The sequence below is a fragment of the Eubalaena glacialis genome, chromosome 18 (genome assembly GCF_028564815.1).
Source record: "Eubalaena glacialis isolate mEubGla1 chromosome 18, mEubGla1.1.hap2.+ XY, whole genome shotgun sequence".
NCBI classification, from domain to species: domain Eukaryota; kingdom Metazoa; phylum Chordata; class Mammalia; order Artiodactyla; family Balaenidae; genus Eubalaena; species Eubalaena glacialis.
In genome coordinates this window covers 58,323,862-58,345,601 of record NC_083733.1, presented here as the reverse complement: position 1 = coordinate 58,345,601, position 21,740 = coordinate 58,323,862, and the positions used below count along the sequence as shown (strand labels likewise).

The 21,740-nt window shown below is 56.7% G+C and overlaps 1 protein-coding gene across 2 annotated transcripts; it reads right to left on the bottom strand.

Moving 5' to 3' along the window:
• Positions 1-192: 192 nt before the first annotated feature.
• Positions 193-19,849, bottom strand: ATP1A3 (ATPase Na+/K+ transporting subunit alpha 3). 2 transcript variants are annotated; one of them, XM_061173680.1, is made up of 23 exons: positions 19,838-19,849; positions 15,605-15,694; positions 15,450-15,509; positions 15,104-15,307; positions 13,533-13,646; positions 13,285-13,419; positions 12,823-12,940; positions 12,421-12,689; positions 10,945-11,143; positions 10,758-10,867; positions 10,541-10,675; positions 7,732-7,924; positions 7,260-7,435; positions 7,038-7,174; positions 6,235-6,385; positions 5,944-6,112; positions 3,338-3,492; positions 3,137-3,260; positions 2,215-2,360; positions 1,524-1,654; positions 889-990; positions 529-620; positions 193-221 (listed from the first exon to the last, which is right to left on the bottom strand). In XM_061173680.1, exons 1-23 carry the CDS (start codon positions 19,841-19,843, stop codon positions 193-195), a joined length of 3,045 nt encoding a protein of 1,014 aa, XP_061029663.1. In that variant the 5' UTR covers positions 19,844-19,849. The 2 variants fall into 2 exon arrangements, with proteins under 2 accessions (XP_061029663.1, XP_061029664.1); XM_061173681.1 differs by lacking the exons at positions 13,533-13,646; positions 19,838-19,849 and having other exon boundaries at positions 15,290-15,307; positions 15,605-15,652.
• Positions 19,850-21,740: the final 1,891 nt, after the last annotated feature.

Below are 21,740 nucleotides of genomic sequence, written 5' to 3'. Positions count from 1 at the left end.
GGGGCGGGGCGGGGGCGGGGAGAGAAGCCAGCCAGAGGGGGAAGAGGGGGAGGGAGGCGGGAGATAACTTGAGGGGGCGGGGCCAAGGGGAGAGTGGGCCCCTCCCCCCAGAATACAAAATGAGGGGGACCGGAGTGGGCTGTCCTGGGCTTGGGGGGCAGGGAAGAGACGGGCGATGTGGTGGGGTTGAGGTCAGTAGTAGGTTTCCTTCTCCACCCAACCTGGAGAGACAAAGGAGGAAAGAAACAGAGAGGAAGACGGGCACGGAGAGAAGCACAAGCAGAGACAGACAGCGGCACAGAAAGAAACCAAAAGGGGCAGAGACACAGGGAAAGACACAGAAAGGAGGAGGCCCAGAGAGCCAGGAAGAGAGAAGAGTTGCAAAGAGGGTGGAGAGACGACGCAGGAGGGAGGGGGTTGGGGGGAAACAGAGAGTGAGGTTAGTATCAGTCACACAGCGCTCTCTCGCCTCCCCTTCCAGCTGCCCCGTCCCCCCAGCCTCTCCCCTGTACCCAGTTAGCCCCTCACCCCCAGGGTTCCTGCGCAGGATAAGTTTGCGGATTTCATCATAGACGAAGATGAGAAAACTGTAGGGGAAGGCACAGAACCACCAGCTGGGCCTGCGGAGACAGAAGAGCAGGAGGGCGTCAGTGTGGGGCGGGGTTGGGGGGGGGGACACACAGAGGCAGGGTCCCAGAGGACAGGCGGGGCCGCACTGCGAGGATGCTCCCCTGGTCCTTCGTGCCCAAGGTGAGGGGTGCCCGGGCCACGGCTGTGGGCTGGGGTCTGCACAGCAACCCCCCCCCCCCGCCGTGAGGGCGTCCCGCGGGGAAGTCTCCCCGGAGGATCCTGGAGCAGGTGGTACATGGCAGGGGAGGGGGCACTCACTTGAGAGGGTACATGCGAAGGGCCACGTCCATGCCGGGGCAGTAGGACAGGAAGGCAGCCAGGGCCGTCTCCTCAAACAACCCGAAGATCAGGATCTTGTTCCTGGAGGCACAGGCAGGGCTGGACCCAGAGAACTCGAGCAGGCACCCCCATCCCACTGAGACAGAGGCTCTGCCAAGGCCAGATGCACAGAGACAGACACGGAGACACACAGAGATGGAGACCGAAAGAGGGAGAGAGGCACAGACGGGTCCAGGGAGATGGTGACACTGAAGTATAAAGACAGAGACAGTGACACACAGGCAGGGGTATGAAAAGATACAGCAGGGAATTCCCTGGCGGTCCAGTGGTTAGGACTCTGCGCTTCCACTGCAGGGTTCCATCTCTGGTGGGGGAACTAAGATCCCACATGCCGTGCGGCCAAATAAAAAGATAAAGCAGATCTGGAGAGGGACCAGGGACACCCCAGCAGTGTGCACACACACATATGGAGAGAGAGAGACAGACAGACAGACAGAGAATCCAAGATAGATGTGACCACTGGAGAGAAAATCAACTCAGAGGCAAAACTGAAACAGACAGACAGACAGACACGGGGCGGGACAGAGAGCAGGCCCGGCGCCCGCGGCCCTCACTTCATGCCCTGCTGGAAGACGGAGTTCCTCCTGGTCTTGCAGATGATCAGGTCAGCCCACTGCACGACCACTATGCTCACGAAGAAAGCCGTGTGGCACGTGAACTCCACCACTTTCCTCTGCTCGTAGGTCTGCAAGGGCGATGACGCGCGTGCCGGTCGACGGTCAGTGTGGCCGCAGCCCCAGGCCCCACCCCGGGCCCATGTGCTCCTTGTCTGCGCCCCTGCGTGGGGCCCCAGGGCAAAGCGGGGACTCTGTCCAGATGGGATCCCCTAAGGGGCGTGTCTTCCCTCTGTAGCTCAGAGCCCCGCGGGAAGAGTCAGGAAATGTACAAGGAATGAGAGAGGGTAATGGTGACCTCGGTTGTGGACCAGAGATCCTGGGGGCCTCCTGAGGGGACGCCAGCTGGGCTTTGAAGGCACAGACAGAGATGGGGAAGAGGGCAGCAAAGGCGTCTCGCCTGGTGGGGCAGAGAGCATGGCCGGTGGCCAGGACCGTGATGGGCTGGGGCAAGAGTGCCAGGAGGCCCCTTGTGTCTGGTGAGGATCTTGATGCCGCCCCTGGGGTAGAGGGACCATCACAGGAAGCTGCCCCTGCATGGTTGGGACGGCTCGCCCCAGCCCAGGACGCTGTGGGCAGGGACCCCGCCTGGGAGGTCCCAGGCCATGCTGTGGGACCCAGCCCTACGCACCCACTGCTGCCCGTAACTGTCCTCCAGGTCGTTGACGGTGCGGTCATCCCAGTTCAGCCGGATGCCCACCAGGTTGCCAGGCAAGAAGCCATTTTCTGCCAGGATCACAAAGTAGGAGAAGAAGCCACCAAGAGCCTGGATCATTCCTGGGGGAGGAGAGAAGGGAGATGAGGAGAGGCTCAGGTGGGGCAGGCAGCCAGCCCAGGGCACCTCTGAGGCCCCTTGAGACCCACACCGCGAGGATGGTGAGCTAACCTGTCCTCTTGCCTGACATCATCCGGGGCTGAGCTCCCAGAGGGCCATCTGAGGGTGCCCCCTGCTCGTAAGCCCCTGAGATTGGCCCCCTGGAGCAGGAACCTTGGAGACGGGGCTCTCCTGAGGGGAGAACCTGGAGGCTCCCTCCCACCTGAGCCAGGCCACCTGGACATCAGGAAACCCCTGAGGACCCCCTAGGCAGCAGTTACCTCCCTAGGCCTCTGACCACCGCCACCAAGCCTCTGCTTCCTGGGACACTCCCAGCTACAGGGCGCTCAGCACCTGTAAGACTGCATACCTCACCTCCAGCAAAGATGGAGGAGAAGGCAGGGTGGCGTGGGGCTCACTCCTGCCCTCAGAGAGCTCACAGGCTGACTGGTCCTTCCCAACACGGTAGCCGGTGGAGCAGTGGAGTGGCCATCCTGGGGCCAGCCCTGATCTGCCACTCAGTATCCCATGTGCTCCCCGGGTGCAGCCCCAAGCCTTTCCTCCACCTGTGCCAGCCCCACCTTGGTGACCACCACCCATCTGTAAGTCACTCCTTCCAAACCTCCAGCACCAGGTCCTACTTTTCACTCCACTCATTCAGCGCAAGTTTCTGAGCACCCACGGTGGGCCAGGCACCGGGCATCCAGCCGTAAGTGAGATGGGGTCCCCAGGTCCTCACCGATCTGTCCGTAGGCCATGCTGATGAGTCTCTCATTGACCAGCTTGTCAGTGCGTGGGTTCCTGGGCTGTCTCTTCATGATGTCACTCTCGGCAGCCTCGTACGCCAGCGAGATGGCAGGGACCTGGGCAGGAGAGGCCGGTAAGTCGGGGACGGGGGGGAACCTACCCTCCCGGAGCCTGGGGGTGGCCGGGGCCTCACCATGTCAGTGCCCAGGTCGATGCAGAGGATGGTGATGGTGCCCAGAGGCAGTGGGATGTTGGCCATGATGAACAGCAGGAAGGGTGTGATCTCGGGGATGTTGCTGGTCAGGGTGTAGGCGATGGACTTCTTCAGGTTGTCGAAGATCAGGCGGCCTGTTGGCAGGGGCAGGCTCAGACCTCAGCACCCACGCCAGGGCACCCTAGTCCCTCCGCCCCTTCCCTGCCCGGTCCATGCATCCTTTCTAATCCATCCCCCCACCGCCTGCCTTTCCATACAGATGCCCAACCATGTTGCCCCTGTTCAAACATTCTCAAAATACAACCACTTCGGAAGACTGCTTGGTAGTTTCTTTTCTTTTTTTTCCTTTTTTGGCCGCACAGTGTGGCTAGCGGGATCTTAGTTCCCCAACCGGGGATCAAACCAGCACCCTTGGCAGCAAAAGCATGGAGTCCTAACCACTGGACCACCAGGGAATTCCCAGCAGTTTCTGTTAAAAGTTAAACATCCCTGCCTTATTGACCCAGCAATCCTCACCTTAGGTTTATACGCAAGAGAAATGAGTGTTTATGTCCACCAAAAAGCAAGTACAAGAATGTTCACCATGGCATTAGTTATAATAGCCCAAAACCAGAACTGACCCGCTGGCCATCAGTAGGTGAGTGGATAAGTAAACTGTGGTCCGTCCATACAAAGGAATACCACCCGGCAAGAAAAAGGAACGAGCTACTGACACCACCAACTCCATGGATGAATCTCACTGATGTTATGTTGAGTGAAAAAAGGCCGGACACAGAAGCATTCATATCACATGATTCCATTTGGAAGAGGTTGGAAACGAACCCATGGTGTTGAAAGTCAGGATAGTGGTTATTTCTGGGAGGGGGGATATAGACTGGAGGGGACCTGATAGAACCCTAACGGGAGGCTGGAAATGTTCTCTATCTTGATGGGGGTCCGGTGGTTGTGTGGGTGTGTGCGTGCATAAAAAGTCACGGAGCTGCCTGACTTTGTGTGAATGCCATATCCCAATAAAGATTCAATCAGTACAGTGTGTATAAAGTAAAAAGAAACTAAAGATGAACCCAGCCAGCCCCTCCCGCCACCTTCCCCCGTGTGCTGAGATGAGCAACAAGGTGTGTCATTAAGAAGGCACAGAGGACTTCCCTGGCGGTCCAGTGGTTGACTCCACATTTCCACTGCAGGGGGCACGGGTTCCATCCCTGGTCAGGGAACTCAGATCCCGCAAACTGCGCGGCGCGGCCAAAAAATAAATAAATAAATAGGTAGGACCCCATCTATCATAGCACCCTGTTGGTTTTCTTCTTAGCACTTGTCACAATATGTAATTATGTTTGTTATGTTACAATTTGTTTGTTAACTTGCAGAAGGCTGTCTCTCCCAGCTCCTTGAGGGCAAGGACCCATGTCTGCTCTGCTCACAGCTGTATCTCCAGCCCCTGGCACCATACACAAGGTAAGGGGCCCAATAAATGTCTGGGCGGCGTGAACGCCTCCGTGAGTGTGTGCTCTGCAGGTGCACGGAGGATGTCCTGGGGATGAGAAAGGGTTAACCATGTGTCCTCTGGGCCATAGGAGACAAGGGATAAGGGCATTGAACCTGACACTGTAGGCTCAGCTTTTACCGTTTGAATGCTCTCTTATCATGAGTTATTTTTTACGCTGGGGACATTTCAAATAGGAGAGAGAGACAGGAAGAAAATGCAGCACAGCATGAACAGTGATTATTTCTGGATGGTAAGATTATGGGTGATTCCAATTTGCTTCTTAATGCTTTTCTACATTTTCTATAATTATCATGAATTACTTTGATAATCAGAATAAAACTGAATGTGAACAAGCCCCATCTGTGGCCGCATCCAGGCCCGTCAGGAGGTGATGCCCGGCGGCCCCGCCTGAGACCTTGAGGCCTTGCCTCTGTCTGCAACTCCCTTCGCTGGCACTTCTCTACGTGAAAATTGCCACATGGCCCTAGGGACTTGACACAGGCCATCCCTGTCCGCTTGGGGAGGCTTCCTTGGCCCCTGACTCCAGGCTGGGTGAGGGGCCCCTTCAGGGCTCCCTCAGGACCCTCTGCTTCCCTGAGGTTGTACTTATGAGTATTTTTTTTAAAGACTTTTTTGATATGGACCATTTTTAAAGTCTTTATTGAATTTGTTACAGTATTGCTTCTGTTTTCTGTTTTGGTTTTTTGGCCCTGAGGCATGTGGGATCCCAGCCCCCCAACCAGGGATCGAACCCGCACCCCCTGCATTGGAAGGCGAAGTCTTAACCACTGGACTGCCAGGGAAATCCCTATGAGTACTGTTTTTTAATACTTCCGAATGTGCCTTGCCCACCAGACTGGGCCTGTGCTGGGCGACACTGGGACCCAGAAATGAGTTGGCTGAGTCCTGCCCCCAGGGAGCCCCCAACTCCGCAGGGGAAGAAAACTGAAAAAGACAAGCTCAGGCTCTGCCCGGGGCCTGGTGGGATTCTGTGGTCTCCCGCCGTGCATCTGCTGCAGCCCTGGCCTGTTGCCCTCCCCCTTCTCGGGCTTCATGCAGGGACCCCAGTCTCCAGGGCCACCTAGGCCAACTCACTCACCCTCCTCCACACCCGTGACAATGGAGGCAAAGTTGTCATCCAGCAGAATCATGTCTGCTGCCTGTTTGGAGACGTCAGAGCCTGCAATGCCCATGGCCACCCCGATGTCAGCCTTCTTCAGGGCGGGGGAGTCGTTCACGCCATCCCCAGTCACAGCCACGATGGCTCCCTGGAGGGAGAGAGGGTGAGGATGACGCCCAGAGTCCTGGCCCCAAACCCTCTTCTCATCAAGGACCCTGGAGTCCAGACCCCCGGCCCCCTCCTCTCCGAGGGACCCCAGCCCGAGCCCACCTGTCTCTGACAGCCCTCCACGATGATGAGCTTCTGCTGGGGGGACGTGCGGGCGAAGACGATTTCAGTGTGGTTCTGCAGGATCTCGTCGATTTGCTCAGAGGTGAAGTCCTTGAGGTCGGTGCCATGGATCACACAGGCCTTGGCATCCCTGGGAAGAGCAGAGAGTGTTCAGGACATGTGGGGCAGTGACACCTGTTGGACAGACTCACAGACAGGAGAGACAGAGGACCAGGCTCTGAGAGAGGGACAAGGGCTCTGGGGCTCAGCGATGAAGGGAAACAGGGGAGGAGGGGGCTGCAGTAGGAGGGATGGAGGGCAGACCTCAGGAAGAACCTTGGAACACTGGACTTAGAGGAACAGAGATATGCAGGCAACTACAAAATAGAGGCAGACACAGAGAGACATGAGGGTGGGAAAGCTAAGGAAGTCAGAACAGAGATGAGAGACAGAGAGAGACAAAGACAAAGACATAAAAGAGAGATGGGAAGAGAGAATGACGGACACAGAAATAAGGGGTCTCATAGAATCCTCTCAGATGTGAATTACTAGCAGCCCATTTTAGAGAGGAGGAAACTGAGGCACAGAGAGGCTACGTGACTTGCCCAAGGTCACACAGCTCATGTGTGGCAAAGCTGGGATGCGAACCTACCCCTTGCTAACCCCACGCAGCTGCAACACCAGGCTGCCCATCCTCACGATGGAAGAGGAACAGGACCCAGATGCTGAGTCAACAGAAGAGGCCCAGGAGGAGGGGGACCCACAGTCCCAGAGGGACCTGAGCTGGGCAGGGCGGGGCTCACCGGGGGTTGACCTGGCTGACGGGAATGTTGAGCCGGGCGGCGATGTCCTCCACGGTCTCGTTGCCCTCGGAGATGATGCCCACACCCTTGGCAATGGCCTTTGCCGTGATGGGGTGATCGCCCGTGACCATGATGACCTGCGGGCATCATGTGCAAACGGTCCAGCCTCACCGCTGGCCGCTGGGGCCCTGGTCCTGCCTCCCCTGCTGCCCCGGGCCACACCTTGATGCCCGCACTGCGGCACTTGCCCACCGCGTCAGGGACGGCTGCCCGGGGAGGGTCGATCATGGACATGAGGCCCACGAAGCAGAGGTTGTCGGTGGTGAAGTTCACATCGTCACAGTCGAAGGCAAAGCCCTTAGGGAACTGCTCCTCGGGCAGGTAATAATGGCAGAAACCTGGTGCAGGGAGAGGGGCACAGGGGCTCCAGCCTCGGTCCTCCCTGCCTCCTGCCCACAGCTCCCGGTCCCAGCAGTCAGGCTCCCTAGTTGGCCAGACAGTCAGTCAACACGCATGTCTGAAAGATGCCTTCCTGTCTCATTCATTCATTCATTCATTCATTCATTCATGGTGCATTCTGGGAGGCCCTATTCTGAGCCAGGCTCTGGGCAGCCTCACATCCCTCCTTACCCTCAAGGGGCCCCCAGAGCTGGCCCAGCCCCTGCCCCAACTTGGCCCCACCCTTGGTGCGCACCAAGCACGCGTTCGCCCAGGCCCCCAAGCTCGAGGTAGGCGTTCTGGAAAGCCTCCTTCATCTCCTCGTCCAGCGGCTGCTCCTTGCCCTGCAGCAGGATGGTGGAGCACCGGTCCAGGATGCGCTCGGGGGCGCCCTTCATCACCAGCAGGTACCGGTTGTCATTGGGGTCCTCGGTCTCGTGGATGGAGAGCTGTGGACAGAGCAGAGGGCGGCCGCGCCTGAGCCTCACAGGGAGGGACCCGGAGGCTGCCCTGCACCCAGCTGGGGAAGAGGACCCCCCCGCCGCCCCGTCCAGAGCCACGGGTGCCAGGACAGACCACCGCCAGGCTCCCCCAGAGGGCACTGCCCAAATCTCTCTACCCGAGAGATCTTCATCTGTTTCTCGGGCTCTCTCACAGAGACCTCTGCTCATCCCTGCCCGTTTCTGTCTCTCCGTCTCGCAGGTATTTCTTCCCCTCTGTGTCTCTCTCACAGAAATCTCAGGGGTCCTTAGGATACGTGCTTCTCTCTCTGCCTTGCCCGACAACCTCTCATCCTGCATCTGACCCATCACCGAATCTGGTCAGCTTACCTCTGAAGTACCCAGATTCTGACCTCTTCTCACCTCCTCTGCCCTCCCATCCGGCCACCACCGTGTCTCATGAAATATCACAGCAGCCTCCACACTGAGTCCCTGTTTCTGCCCTCCCCTCCCTATAATATTTCCTCCCCATGGCAGCCAGAAGGAGCCTTTAAAATATGAGAGTCACGGGACTTCACTGGTGGCCCGGCGGCTAAGACTCCGCGCTCCCAATGCAGGGGGCCTGGGTTTGATCCCTGATCAGGGAACTAGATCCCACATGCTGCAACTAAGAGTTCGCATGCCGCAACTAAAGATCCCTCACGAGGCAACGAAGATCCTGTGTGCCACAGCTAAGACCCGGCACAGCCAAATAAATAAATATTTTTTTAAAAAATGAGAGTCAGTGAAAAATGGTGCAGCCACTTTGGAAAACAGTCTCTGGCAGTCCCCCAAAAGGTTAAACAGAGTTACCGCATAAGCCAGCAATTCCCAGATATATACCCAAGAGACATGCAAACGATGTCCACACAAAAACTTGGAGGCGAATGTTCATAGCAGCATCATTCATAGCAGCGAAAGGGTGCAAATAACCCAAATTCCATTGACAGATGAATGGATAAACAAAATGTGGTCTATCCATACAATGCAAAATTATTCAGCCATAAAAAGGAATGAAGCACTGATATATGCTACAACATGGAGGAACCTTGAAAACATTATGCTAAGTGAAAGAAGCCAGACATCAAAAAACACATATTGTATGATTCTGTTTATATGAAGTGTCCAGAATAGGCAAGTGCATAGAGACAGAACGTAGATTAGTGGTTGCTTAGGGCTCGGGGAGACGGGGGGAGGTAGGGGGATAAAGCCGAGGAGTGTGAGGTTGCTTTTTGAGGTGACGGAAATGCTCTAAAACTGACTGGGTAGGGACTTCCCTGGTGGTCCAGTGGGTAAGACTCTGAGCTCCCAATGCAGGGGACCCGGGTTCGATCCCTGGTCAGGGAACTAGATCCCACGTGCATGCAGCAACTAAAGATCCCGCATGCCGCAACTAAGACCCGGAGCAGCCAAAATAAATGAATAAATAAATAAATATTTTTTAAAAACCTGACTGGGCAGATGATAACACATATCGGTGAATATACTAAAACTATTGAATTATGCACATTAAGTGGGTGAGCTATGGTGTGTGAACTGTATCTCTCAATAAAGCAGTTTTTAAAAATGTGAGTCAGGTCCCACCTTGCCTCTGCTCGGTGGCTCATGTCCCCCTGAGGGGCACACCCAAGTCGTGTCCACAAGGCCCTATGGGACCTGACCCAGCACCCACTGCCCTCCCCTCCCACCACGTTTCCTGGCTCGACATTCCCTGGCTATTCAGTACATCAACACACTCCTTCGTCAAGACCTTTGCACACGCTGTGCCCGCTGCCCCCAGACGCCTGCAGGGCTCCCTCCCTCAGCATGGTGACTGGCTGACATATTCCAAATTTCCTAATGTCCTCATGCCTTTGTCATTGTCTGTCTCCTGGCACTAGAGCATAAGTTCCGTGAGAGGAGGGACTTCCCTGCCGTCTGTATCCCCAGCACCTAACACAAGTGCCTCTGACACGTAGTTGCTGCTCAAAAAAATATTTGTTGAATGGATGAATGAGATCTCCGGCTGGTTCCCACTCTGCTGCAGGAAGACCTTTACTCCCCTGCCGCTCACTCCAACAGAGATATTGCTCTCACTCCCGGGTCTGTGTTCCTCTCCCCACTGGGTGGATACTCTTGGGCTTATTTTACAGATGGGGAAACCAAGGCTCTGCGAAAGTTAATAACTTGTCCAAAGCAGGAGGGCAGCGGGGCAGAGCTGACTGCTTTTCGGGCGTCGTAGAGAAAGTGAGATCCATGGGGCTTCCCTGGTGGCACAGTGGTTGAGAGTCTGCCTGCCAATGCAGGGGACACGGGTTCGAGCCCTGGTCTGGGAAGATCCCACATGCCGCGGAGCAACTAGGCCCGTGAGCCACAACTACTGAGCCTGCGCGTCTGCAGCCTGTGCTCTGCAACAGGGGAGGCCGCGACAGTGAGAGGCCCGCGCACCGCGATGAAGAGTGGCCCCTGCTCGCCGCAACTAGAGAAAGCCCTCGCACAGAAACGAAGACCCAACACAGACAAAAATAAAAAATAAATAAATTAATTAAATAAATAAAAAAAAAGAAAGTGAGATCCAGGCCGACTCTCCTGGAGAGCCCAGGGTACCTGGTATTTGTTGGTGGAGTTGAAGGGGATCTCAGCCACTTTCTTATTGCGTTCGCGCATCAGCTTCACGGAGCCGGAGGACAACTCGATGCACTTGAGCAGGGCAGACTCGGAGGCATCCCCGGCCACATCCCTCTGTGGGGAGAGGGGGCTGTCAGAGCAGAGCAGCGCGGGGTGGGCAGGGGCCAAGCTGAGGCGAGCGGGAGGCCAGAGCCACCTTGAGCACAGGGATGTTGTCCTGACCCCCCTTGAAGACGGCACGGTTGCAGAGTCCAGCAATGTGAGACAGGGCCACCCAGGTGTGCGAGCTCTTGTCAAATGAAGTCCCTGAAAAAGGTACGAGTCAGGGCTGGGGGGTGTCCGGGAGCCAGGCCCACTCGGTCCTGCCTGGGCCCCACCCTCACCTGACTGGTCCTCAGTGGTGTCGGCCTCGTGGATCTGGTTGTCGAACCACATGTGGGCGACCGTCATGCGGTTCTGGGTGAGGGTCCCTGTCTTGTCCGAGCAGATGGTGGATGTGGAGCCCAGGGTCTCTACAGCCTCTAGGTTTTTCACAAGGCAGTTCTTCCGAGCCATGCGCTTGGCGGTCAGGGTCAGACACACCTGGGGTGTATGCAAGGGCAGGGGAGTTACAGGTAGAGTCAGGTGGTGGAGTTGGGCCAGCAACACAACTGCCAACAACCCAACTGCCCAGCCCAGAGAGAATCCTGGGCAAAGAATGGGGTGTCGCCCAGCCACTCCACCCAAGGTATAGACCCACAAAAATGGGCTCAGATGCACCCCAAAGAAATATACTAGAATGTTCATAGCAGCAACGTAATAGTCCCAAACTGCAAACAACCCAAATGTCCACTAACAGCAGTAGGGACAAATAAATTGGGGAATAAAAGATGGGAATACTATACAGCGGTGAAAAAGAACAAGCAACCGCTGCCTACAACTGCATGGGTGAAATTCAAAAACACAGTGTTCAGCGAAAAACGAGCCAGAAACAAGAGTTCCTGCTGAATGATTCCACTGATGTGAAGTACAAAAGCTACACTGTTTGAAGCCAGTCTATCCTAGGGGTAACCCTGGGGTTGGAGGGGAGGGGCTGAACAGGTCTTGAGGGGGCTTCTGGGGAACTAGATCTGGGTGCAGCTGACCTGGGGTGTGTTCAGTTGCCTCCAGCTCATCAGGCAGTACCTTCATATGTGCAACTCTTGTTTGTATAGTGTAGGTCAATAAAAGGCCTTTGACTTAGAGTAGCTTTGAATATGCTAATATGGAAAACTTTGCAGGATCTATTAAGTAAAAGCATCAAGGAGCAGAATAGTATTCCTAGGATGGTCCCTTCTGTGTACCCTGAAAACAATTACTACACACGTGGCACTATGCCCACCGTTGCCGGGAACAGGACAGAGAGCCTGCTTCTGGAGGGGGGCTGACGGCTGGGCAGTGGGTCGGGACTGTTATTTTATTTTTTAACTATTTTAATGTATTCTTTAGACTTTTTACCATGAGGTTGTGCTTCTTAATTTTGTAAGTTAACTTCAAAAATGATAGGGTTGTTAGCCCTTTCTGACTGGCAGTGTTTCTCAAGATTCTTTGTTGATTTTTTTTTTTTTTTTTTTTGGGCCATGCCTCTCAGCTTGTGGGATCTTAGTTCTCCAGCAGGTATTGAACTCGGGGGCCCTCAGCAGTGAAAGCGCGGAGTCCTAACCACTGGACCGCCAGGGGATTCCCTGTTGGTTGGTTTTGTCAGTGAGGCCCTCTGAGCCCCAGGACCCTCCTCATTCAACATCTGGCAGGCTTGGCCCTTGATGTCCAAGTTGCAATCAAGACTGTTGCCATCGGGCCCCAGCCCCCTCCTCCCTCAGACCCGAGGGTCCAGGCCTTACAGTGACAGTGGCCAGCAGGCCCTCTGGGACATTGGCCACGATGATGCCGATGAGGAAGATGACAGCCTCGAGCCAGGTGTATCCGAGAATGAGGGAGAGGATGAAGAAGGAGACGCCCAGGAAGACAGCCACGCCAGTGATGAGTTGGATAAAGTGCTCGATCTCAATGGCGATGGGCGTCTTGCCCACCTCCAGCCCGGAAGCCAGAGTGGCGATGCGGCCCATGACGGTGCGGTCACCCGTGGCCACCACCACGCCCCGAGCTGTGCCTGTGGGGTCAGAGGGGACTGGGCTGAGACTCGGCGAGCTTCAGAGGGACCCCGAGCCCCTGAGGCACGTCCATCTATCTGGACGAGCCCGGCCCCACCTGGGTGCCCGAACCGCCCCTCCCCCCTGCCTCACCTTCCACGCAGTTGGTGGAAAAGAAGGTGATGTTCCGAGTCTCCAAGGGGTTGTCGTGAGTGCAGTCGGGGGAGCGGGTCTGGGGCTCTGATTCGCCGGTCAGGGAAGAGTTGTCCACCTGGGGACATAGGAGACAGGTGTCAGCCCCGGGCCTGGGGTCAAGGGGCATTTGTCCAGAAGAGATTTCAAGATTTTTGTTTGTTCGTTTGTTTTGTTAATGAGGCTGAAGGCTGTGTCCCTGGAAGTCACAGCTAGAAGTCTGGGTGCCTGTGTCTGGGAGGACAGAGGTTGGGCTCTTGAAGCTGGGGAGGGTACACGGCTTCTTGCCAAGGCCTAAGGTACCTGTAGGTCTGAGGGAGGAGGAGGCCTGGACTGCAGGGTCCTGGGGGAGGAAGGGGCTGGGGCCTGGACTCCTGGGCCACTCCAGGAAGGGCAGAGCTGGGCCCCAGGCCCCTGGCCCACCTTGCAGCCGTGGGCTGAGATGATGCGCAGGTCGGCTGGGACTCGGTCTCCGCCCTTGATCTCCACCAGGTCCCCGACCACCACCTCCTCAGCATTTACCTGCATCTTCTCACCTTCCCGGATCACCAGGGCTTGCTGGGGGTGGAATGGAGAAGAGTCACCTCCCTGACTCCCTCTACCTGGGGTCACTCGGCATAGCCTTGCCCACCTGTTCACCCCCATCTGGCCCCTTCCTGGGTACCCCTCACCTGGGGAACCATGTTCTTGAAGGATTCCATGATCTTGGAGCTCTTGGCTTCCTGGTAGTAGGAGAAGCAGCCGGTGATGATGACCACGGCCGCCAGCACGATGCCCAGGTACAGCTGTGGGGAGATGCAGGGTCACAGCCCGCCCTGGAGCAACTCCCCACCACCCGCATCCCGAGGTTTGTGGAACCTGGGAAGAGAGCTTTGAGTCATTGGGGGTCTGTATTTGCATGTCTGACCTCAGGTTGTATCCATTTGAGGGTCTGTGTCTCTGTCTGCCTGTCCATGTTTGAGTCCCTCTTTCTTTTTTTCTCTTTTTTTAAAATGTTTGTTGTTTATGTATTTATTTATTTATCTCTCTATCTATTTATTTATTTATTGGCTGTTCCCTGACCAGGGATCGAAGCCAGGCCCTCGGCAGTGAAAGCACGGAGTCCTAACCACTGGACCGCCAGGGAATTCCCCTGAGTCCCTCTTTCTGAACATAGGTGTGTTTGAGCCTCTGAGTCTGTCCATCTCTCTATTTTGTGGGTTTGTCTGTCTTTCTGCCTGTGTCAGAGAATCTGAGTGTACGCTATTCTCTGTCCATGTGTCTGTCTGTGTTAAAGTCAATGTGTCTGTCTGCCTGCACGCCTGGCTTTAAATGTACGGGACTGTTTGTGTTTGTCTCTGTATGTGCATCTCTGTCTCTGTCTCTCTCTGCTGGTCTGTGTAGGTCTGAGACTCTGAGTCTGTCTGTTTGCCTGTTTAGGTTTTAATTTCTGAGAATACTGTCTGTACTCGATTCTCACATCTCTCTGTCTGTCACCAGGTTATGCCTGAAACTCTGTGTGTGTTTGATTTCCTATGTCTGTCTATCAGTAAATGTCTGTGTCTGTCTGTGCCTATGTGTCTGAATTAGGTGGCCGTGTTTGAATCTGTGTACAGGTGTGACTGTCTGCACTGACTCTCTGCACTGTTGTATATATGTGCATGTGTGCACATGTGTGTGTGCGAGGATCTCCATGTGGTCAGAATGTGGGTCTGTGCTTATGGGCATCGTGTCTGTTGAGACTGTGTGGTCCCATGTGTTGAGAGGATGGGTCCTGACAAATCAGCAGGTGCTTGTGCCTGGGTCTCTATGTGAGCCCACTCACCGTTTGAGCATCTTTCAGGCCATGACCACCTGCTGGTGTCTATCCTCAAGGCCGCTGAGGTCACACAGCTTTGGGATGAACCCCCAACTCACACTTCTTACTGTGTGACCTTGGGCAAGTTACTTGGCCTTTTTTTTTTTTTTGGTCAAGCCATGAAGCTTGTGGAATCTTAGTTCCCTGGCCAGGGATCGAACCCGTGCCCACTGCAGTGGAAGCATGGAGTTCTAACCACTGGACCACCAGGGAAGTCCCATACTTCGCCTTTCTGAGTCCCAGTTTTCCTCATAGCTTCTCTGGTTCTCTCACTGGGTGACTGTGAAAGTTAGATGAGAAAAAGTTGGAGGCTGGGCTTTGAAAAGTCTAAAGGGAGAAGTGGGGTGTGCATATGTGACCCTACATGTATGAGCCCTTGGGCACGGCAGGGTGGAGGGCACTCACGTTGTCGCCAGAAGGATCGTCCTCGGTGCCTGCCTGGATGCCGTAGGCCAGGAAGCAGAGGATGGCCCCGATCCACAGCAGGATTGAGAAGCCCCCAAAGAGCTGGCGGCAGAACTTGACCCACTCTGGGGTGGTGGGCGGCGGCGTGAGCGCGTTAGGCCCATCGCGGGCCAGGATCTCCTGGGCTTTGCTGTGGGTCAGACCCTAGGGGACACAGGACTCACACAGAACCCTCCCGGAGCAACCCTGGCACCCCCAACACTTCCCGAGTGCCCCCAGGCACCCAAGCGTCAGGGCTTCCCATCCCCTCCCACCTCGGACCCTTCTCCCTCCGGCCCGGCCCCACCTGCACACAGTCGGTGTTGTATTTCCGGCAGACCTCTTCCACTGACATCTTGTGCTCTGTCTGAGGAACAGGAGTTTGGGGGGATCGGGTGAGCGAGGAGGCCTGGCAGGGGCGGGTGGGGCCTGCTCTGGGTGGGTGCAGAGGGTGGGACTTACCATAGCCACCTCCTTTTTGAGGTCATCCAGGTCCCGGCGGTCTTTGGTGCCCTTGCTCTTCTTGGGCGAGCCTTTGTCATCTTTCTTGTCCTGCGAGGTGGCGACACGATAGCTGTCAGAGCCACCAGACTGCGGGCGAGAAGGGGTTACAAGGGGACACCAGCCCTGCGTCTGTGCAGCTGCGTCTCTGGGCAGGGGCTGGCTCTGGGGGCTCAGTCTGTCTCTGCCCTGCAGCTCTGGGTATCTCTGAGAACCCCTGGGTCTCATCTCTTCCTATTGGCCTCTCCGCCTCTGGCTCCATGTATCTCTGGGTCTCTGTCCCTGAGAGTCTCCATCTGGGTCTGTCTGTGCCTCTCTCTCTCTCTCTCTGTAGGTCTCTCCTATTCAGTCTCCATGTGTCTTTTTATCTCTTTGTGTCTTTTTCTCCCTCTCCCTGGGCACTTAGTCTGTCTTTTGCTAGGTCTGTCTGTCTCTCGCTACCTCTGTCTCTCTCTCTCGATCTGTCTCTCCAGGTCTCTGTGCCTCTCTGTCTTATTCTGTTTTGTCTCTGTCTCCTTGTACCTCTTTATCTCTCCTTCTCTTCATGTGTGTGTATCTCTGTTTCTCTGTGGCTGTTTCTCTGACCTCTCTCTCCCTCATCACTTCATATTGTCCGTCTCTCTCTCTCTCTCTCTCTCTCTCTCTCTCTGTCTCTGCGTCTGTGCGTGTGTCTCTCTTTGATTTTGGTCTCTCTCTGATCTCTGGCTCTTTATGTTTTCCATGTCATACAATATCTGTTTCTATCTCTTGAACTCTCTCTCCCTGAGTCTGGCTGAGTCTGTCTCTCTGGGTTCTCTCTGGGTTCCTATCTCTTTCCAAGTTGGTGTGCGGGGATCTCCGAGTGTCCGTATTTTCCGTCTGTATCTTTCTCCATCCTTATCTCTGCTTCTCTCTGATTTCATCTCTCGAGGTACCTCCCTTTCTGTAATGCTTGGTGTGTCTCTCCCTAACTATCTCTACTGTTTCAACCATCTTGTCTGTCTAGCTCTCACGATCTCGCTCTGCCATCTTCCTCTCTATCCCTGCATCTCTCCCTCTCCGAGTCCATCTCGGCATCTCTGTCCTTCCAGCTGAAGGTCTCCCCATATATCACTCTCCCTGTCTTTTCTGCCTGGCTCTTTTTCTGGGCCTCTCTCCCCAACCCCATGGATGTCTCTGTCTCTCAAAGGACCCAGCAAATCTTGGGAGACCCCACAGGCCTGGCAGGAAGGGGGAGGAAAGGGCGCTCCAGGTGTTAGTCACAGCTGGGACCAACGCCTGGGAGGCAGCCTACTGTGCACGGGGATGGTGGCCTGGCTGGACATGCAGCCAGTCCTGAGGGCCTTGACTCTCTCCTGGGGGCTGGTGGGAGCCATGGATAGGTTTGGACAAGGGGTTAGCATGGTTAGGCCTCTGGAGGACAGACTAGGAGCTGGCTGGGATTTGGGGTGCAGAACAGCAAGAGGCAAAAGCCCCCGGGCTTGGCTTGAACTGGATGTAGCGTGAGGGGGAGTGACTGAGGTTCCGGTTTGGGGACCTGAGCTGATGGGGAAGGCAGTGTCCTTGGAGGCTGGCAGGAGGGGTGGGGGTGAGGCCGGGTGCTGGTAGAGGAGCGCTGACAGATCCTACGGGTCCATCCAGGGCCAAGCTGGGATCCCAGGCTCAGTGCAGCTCAGCGCTAATCCCCTCGTGACCTTGTAGAGGGTTGAGCTGCCTGCTGTCTGCCCCCAGATTGGGAGGCTGAGCCTGGGAGGCTACTGCAGCCTGGAGGCCTGGGAGCCTGGGTTTCAGGGGGTGGGAGGGAGGCTTGGCCCTGGGCCAGCCCTGCAGCAGCACTGCGTCTGACATGGAACATGGAGGCTTGGGGGACAGGGAGGACACTCTTCCACCCACAGCTTCAGGAGGGGTCTCAGCCTCCACAGAGGGGCTGACCCAAGGACGGAGAGAGTGGAGATATAAGGTCATGGGCACAAGTTAGAGAAATAAGAGGAAGGCAGGAGAGGAAAGAGATGGAGGCCTGGAAGGCAGGAGAGGAGAAGTTGGGAAGAAAACCAGCTGCCCACTCCTGAAACCTCAGGGAAGGCTGGGGAGCTGATGCTTGGGTCCCTGTGAGGCCTAGGGGTGGGTTCCTGGACTCCTGGGTCTGAGGGAGGAGGGTCTGGGGACCCTGGACTCCTGGGTCTGAGGGAGGAGGGTCTGGGGGCCCTGGACTCCTGGGTCTGAGGGAGGAGGGGCTGGGGGCCCTGGACTCCTGGCTATGAGGGAGGAGGGGCTGGGGGCCTGGACTCCTGGCTATGAGGGAGGAGGGGCTGGGATACCCCAGTCCCTGGCAGACAAGCCTTGGCTCCTCCTTGCCCTTGCCATGACCAGACTCCCTTGGGGGCGGGCTTCCATCTGTTCGAGGGGGAGCCGAGGCTTTCCCAGTCAAGGCAGGAGGCCCAGATGGGCGCACTGCAGGGCGGGAGCACCTCTGAGGGTGGGGGACACGCCTGCCTCTCTGCAGCCTGCCTCTGCGGCTCCTCGCCATTTTCCATGCTGTCCGCCTCCCCTGACACCTGCCCAGCTCACGCAGCCTCTGCCCCTCAGCCTGCCTCTCCCTCCCCCTTTCAAGGTGTCTGAGGCCTCATCTCAGCGTCTCTCCCTCGACCTCCCCTTTTGCCCTCTGTCCTCTCTTCCTATCATTCAGGCTGCCTCTGCTTGTCTCTGGATAGGAAATGTCTGTCCTTGGGTCTCCTCATCTCAGCCTCAGTTTCTCTCTTTGTCTCTCCTTGTCTATGTCCCACTCATGTCTCTCTTCATCTTCCCATGTCTCTCTGCCTGTGTCTGTCTCTTTGTCTCTATGTCTCTTTTTCTCTGTCTCTTTCAGAGCATCTCTCTCAGTCTCTGCCCATTTCTCTCTGCTTTCCATGTCTCTGCCTCCCATGTCTAAAGAGCCTCACTTCTCCTCCTGTTCTCACGTCTTTTCCTAAGACCCTCCCGCTCCTTTTTTCTCTAAGGCACTTAGCCCCAGTCCTCTCCTCCAATCTGCCCTCGGCTTCCCCTCCATTTCCACTTACCTGGAAGCCATCACTGACTCCCACATCCCCCTTCTGTCTCCCAGTCCCCTCCCCACCCAGTTCTTCTCTCCTTCTCCCCTCGCCCACCCCAAGCCACAGATCTGCAGCCCCATTCTCCAGCTCCATCCCTGGGCCCATCAGCCCTCATCTGCCATCTTTCTCCTCATCCTTCATACTCCCTCTCCATTAGCCTCTCCCATCCCGACCCTCTCTCTCTCTTCATCCCACCCATCCCAGCCCACCCGCCTCCAACCCCCCCACGGCCCCGCCCGACAACGCAGGGAGGAATCCAGGGCTGCAGTGGGGGTCAGGTGGTCAGCCAGGGGAGGAGGCAGCATCTGTTGGAGAGACTCACAGACAGACAAGGACACACGGACACGGAGGAAAGGGCATAGCCAGGCATGCACAACCCCTCCCCCCATACACACACGTACTCATTTGCATACATACGCCCTCAGCCAGGCTCTCAGCCTCCCCGCCATGGCTCTCTTGCTCCCCCCAGCCCCTGTGTCTGCTCCCCCAGATTAGGAGCTAGACACACACTGCAGCCCCAGGCCACTCCGCATTGCGGAGCACCCCCATCCAGGCCTGGAAGGAGAAAGAGAGGTCATCTGGTGTTCATCCCATAGTCTGGACCTGTCCCCGCCTGGCCAGGGAAGCAGACGGGCTTCAACACCCCCAGACACAAACACCAGCTTTCAGACACATCCAGACACGGTTGCAGACATTCAGACACAAACCCGGGCCACACAATCGCAGGCGGACGGTGCTGCAGGGCCTGACAGAGCCAGAAGCACACACACGCACACATGCACACGCACACATACGGCTGGGCAGGCAACCGCACCAGGTCAAGCAGAGATGCTGAGGGCGGGTCCGTGCCCCGCGGGCCCCGCACACAAAGGACACACCAACATGCGCCACAGACCCCCGCCAAGCCAGGTGGCCCCGCGCACACACTCAACCAGAGACACAACCACACGGACGGGCTGGGTCAGCCGGCTCACAGGTTCCTGAACCCGGGTCCCGGAGAGCAGGGGTCCCAGAGTCCCCGGCCCCCGCAGACACCCAATCTCACAGGACCCACAATGTCACACACACACACACACACACACACACACACACACACACACATCGCCCGGCCGGCCCCAGCACCTACCCCCATCTTGGCGGCTCCGGGGGACAGGGGCAGGCGGGCGGGGCAGGGGCCGGGGCAGCGGCCTCAGGGTGGGCTCAGGCGCGGGCTCGCGCTGGGGGCCTCTGCAGCGCCCGCGCCTCGGTCCGCGCGTCCGTTCAGCGGTCAGCCCCACTGCACAGTCTGCGGCGGCCGCCGCCTCCGCCTCCTCATATGCCCGCGCCCGCCGGGGGGCCGACGCTGGCCAATCAGGGGCGCCGCCGCTCTGATGGACGGCCCGCGGCCCCGCCCCCGGTACTGCAGCTGTCCTCCCCGCCCCCCACCCTCCGCAAAGCGGCGGCGAGGCGGCGAAGGGGGAACGCTGCGGGAGGCGGAGAACCCGGAGACCCCCGAAATGAGGGACCTGGAAACCCCCGCAGTGTGGGGTGTCGGCTCCGAGGAAGGGGCGCCGAGGGGGGAGAGCCCCGGAATCCCCCTCATTGTGTGCCACCAGAGGGAGGAGTGCGCTGTGGAAGGTGGACACCACCGGGTGGGGGGAAAGCCCCGCAAATCACAGCAATAAGGCAGGAGGGCCAGAGCACCTTCTTCTGCAGTGAGGCAGGGGGGAACCCTGGAGACCGTGGGGTGCTGTTCAAGAGGGGGAGATGGAGGGGCACAAGGGGCAAGGAAGACCCCACAGTGAGCGGGGAAGTTGCAGAGTGGGTAGGAGCCCTGAGGCTCCCCTCACTGTGTGACCTCCCCCAAACACACGCACTATGGTATGGCAGTTATCCAACGAGACACAACTGCACAGGTACACAAGAGACACATCACAGCCAGAGGATTCCACCAAGCATCATACTCACACATGACCATCACCCAGACAGCACAGATGCTGTGGACACACACGGACACCACCCCACCACTCACCACCAGTTTCACAATCACATTCCATCACACACCAGCTAATACCCTCCCACACACCCTACACTACCCCATCAAACAACCCCAGGGACTCAAAAACATGTAGAAATGAAACACACATAGCACACACACCTTGCACACCCCATCACACCATAGAATCAGAGTCATAAAATGCCGTGTAGATTAACACACACCCTCAAAACACAACCTCACAGATATGCACATCACACACTCCATCAGAGCTGGCCTTAAACCACCTCACATAGAGAGCCATAACCATAAAATCCATGGACCCACAAGCCAGTACACATCTACACTCAGCACCATAGCACACCCACAGGCCTCACACTGCCCCAGACGCCACTTGAGGTTTTGTGAACACTGTTTCACAGTCACGCAACATCACACACACTCGTCCCCAATGTATCCGGGCATAAGCAAAGGCCCACAGTGCAAAATTGCCAAAGCGTTGCTAATTGTGAATGACAGACAAAAGGTGCACACAGACTCACACACAGCACAATAATTCACCGACACAGATCACACAACACCATCCCACACACCTCACACACTACACACATCATATATTGCAGTGCTATCTCATACCCCTCTGTTGTAGCTCCAAACACACCCCCAATGCCCACACCCACACACCATGCACATCCCATCCCGGTATGTATATACACACACAGATGCACAGCCAGCACCCACACCCCAGGCCTGTCACATACACACAACACCCCGTCAGCCACCCACTGGAGCCTGAGGAGTTACAGCCTCCTACCCCCACCTCTCTGCTCTATGAGGAACACTCCCAGGCTCTCCCTGGGAATGGCAGAAGGGGCAGAGAGCAGGCAAGAGCCTGTCCCTGTAGCTTTCTCAGAATGTGGCTATCCTCCCCACCTATGGGAGTGGAGATGTGGGGGACAGGCAAGGGGCAAGAATAAGCCTGGTGTATAGCAGGTGAAAGGGGGAGGTTAAGGACCTGGCCACCGAAATGTGTGAAAGGGTGAAGGCCAGAGTG

Bases quoted from the DNA above. Each gene is read 5' to 3' on its own strand.
- ATP1A3 (XM_061173680.1), bottom strand. The intron at 12,690-12,822 runs GTGAGGCAGGGG...CTGACCCCACAG, and splicing joins TTCCACCAACTGCGTGGAAG to GCACAGCTCGGGGCGTGGTG. The intron at 7,175-7,259 runs GTGTGGCCCGGG...TGATGCCCGCAG, and splicing joins GCCGCAGTGCGGGCATCAAG to GTCATCATGGTCACGGGCGA.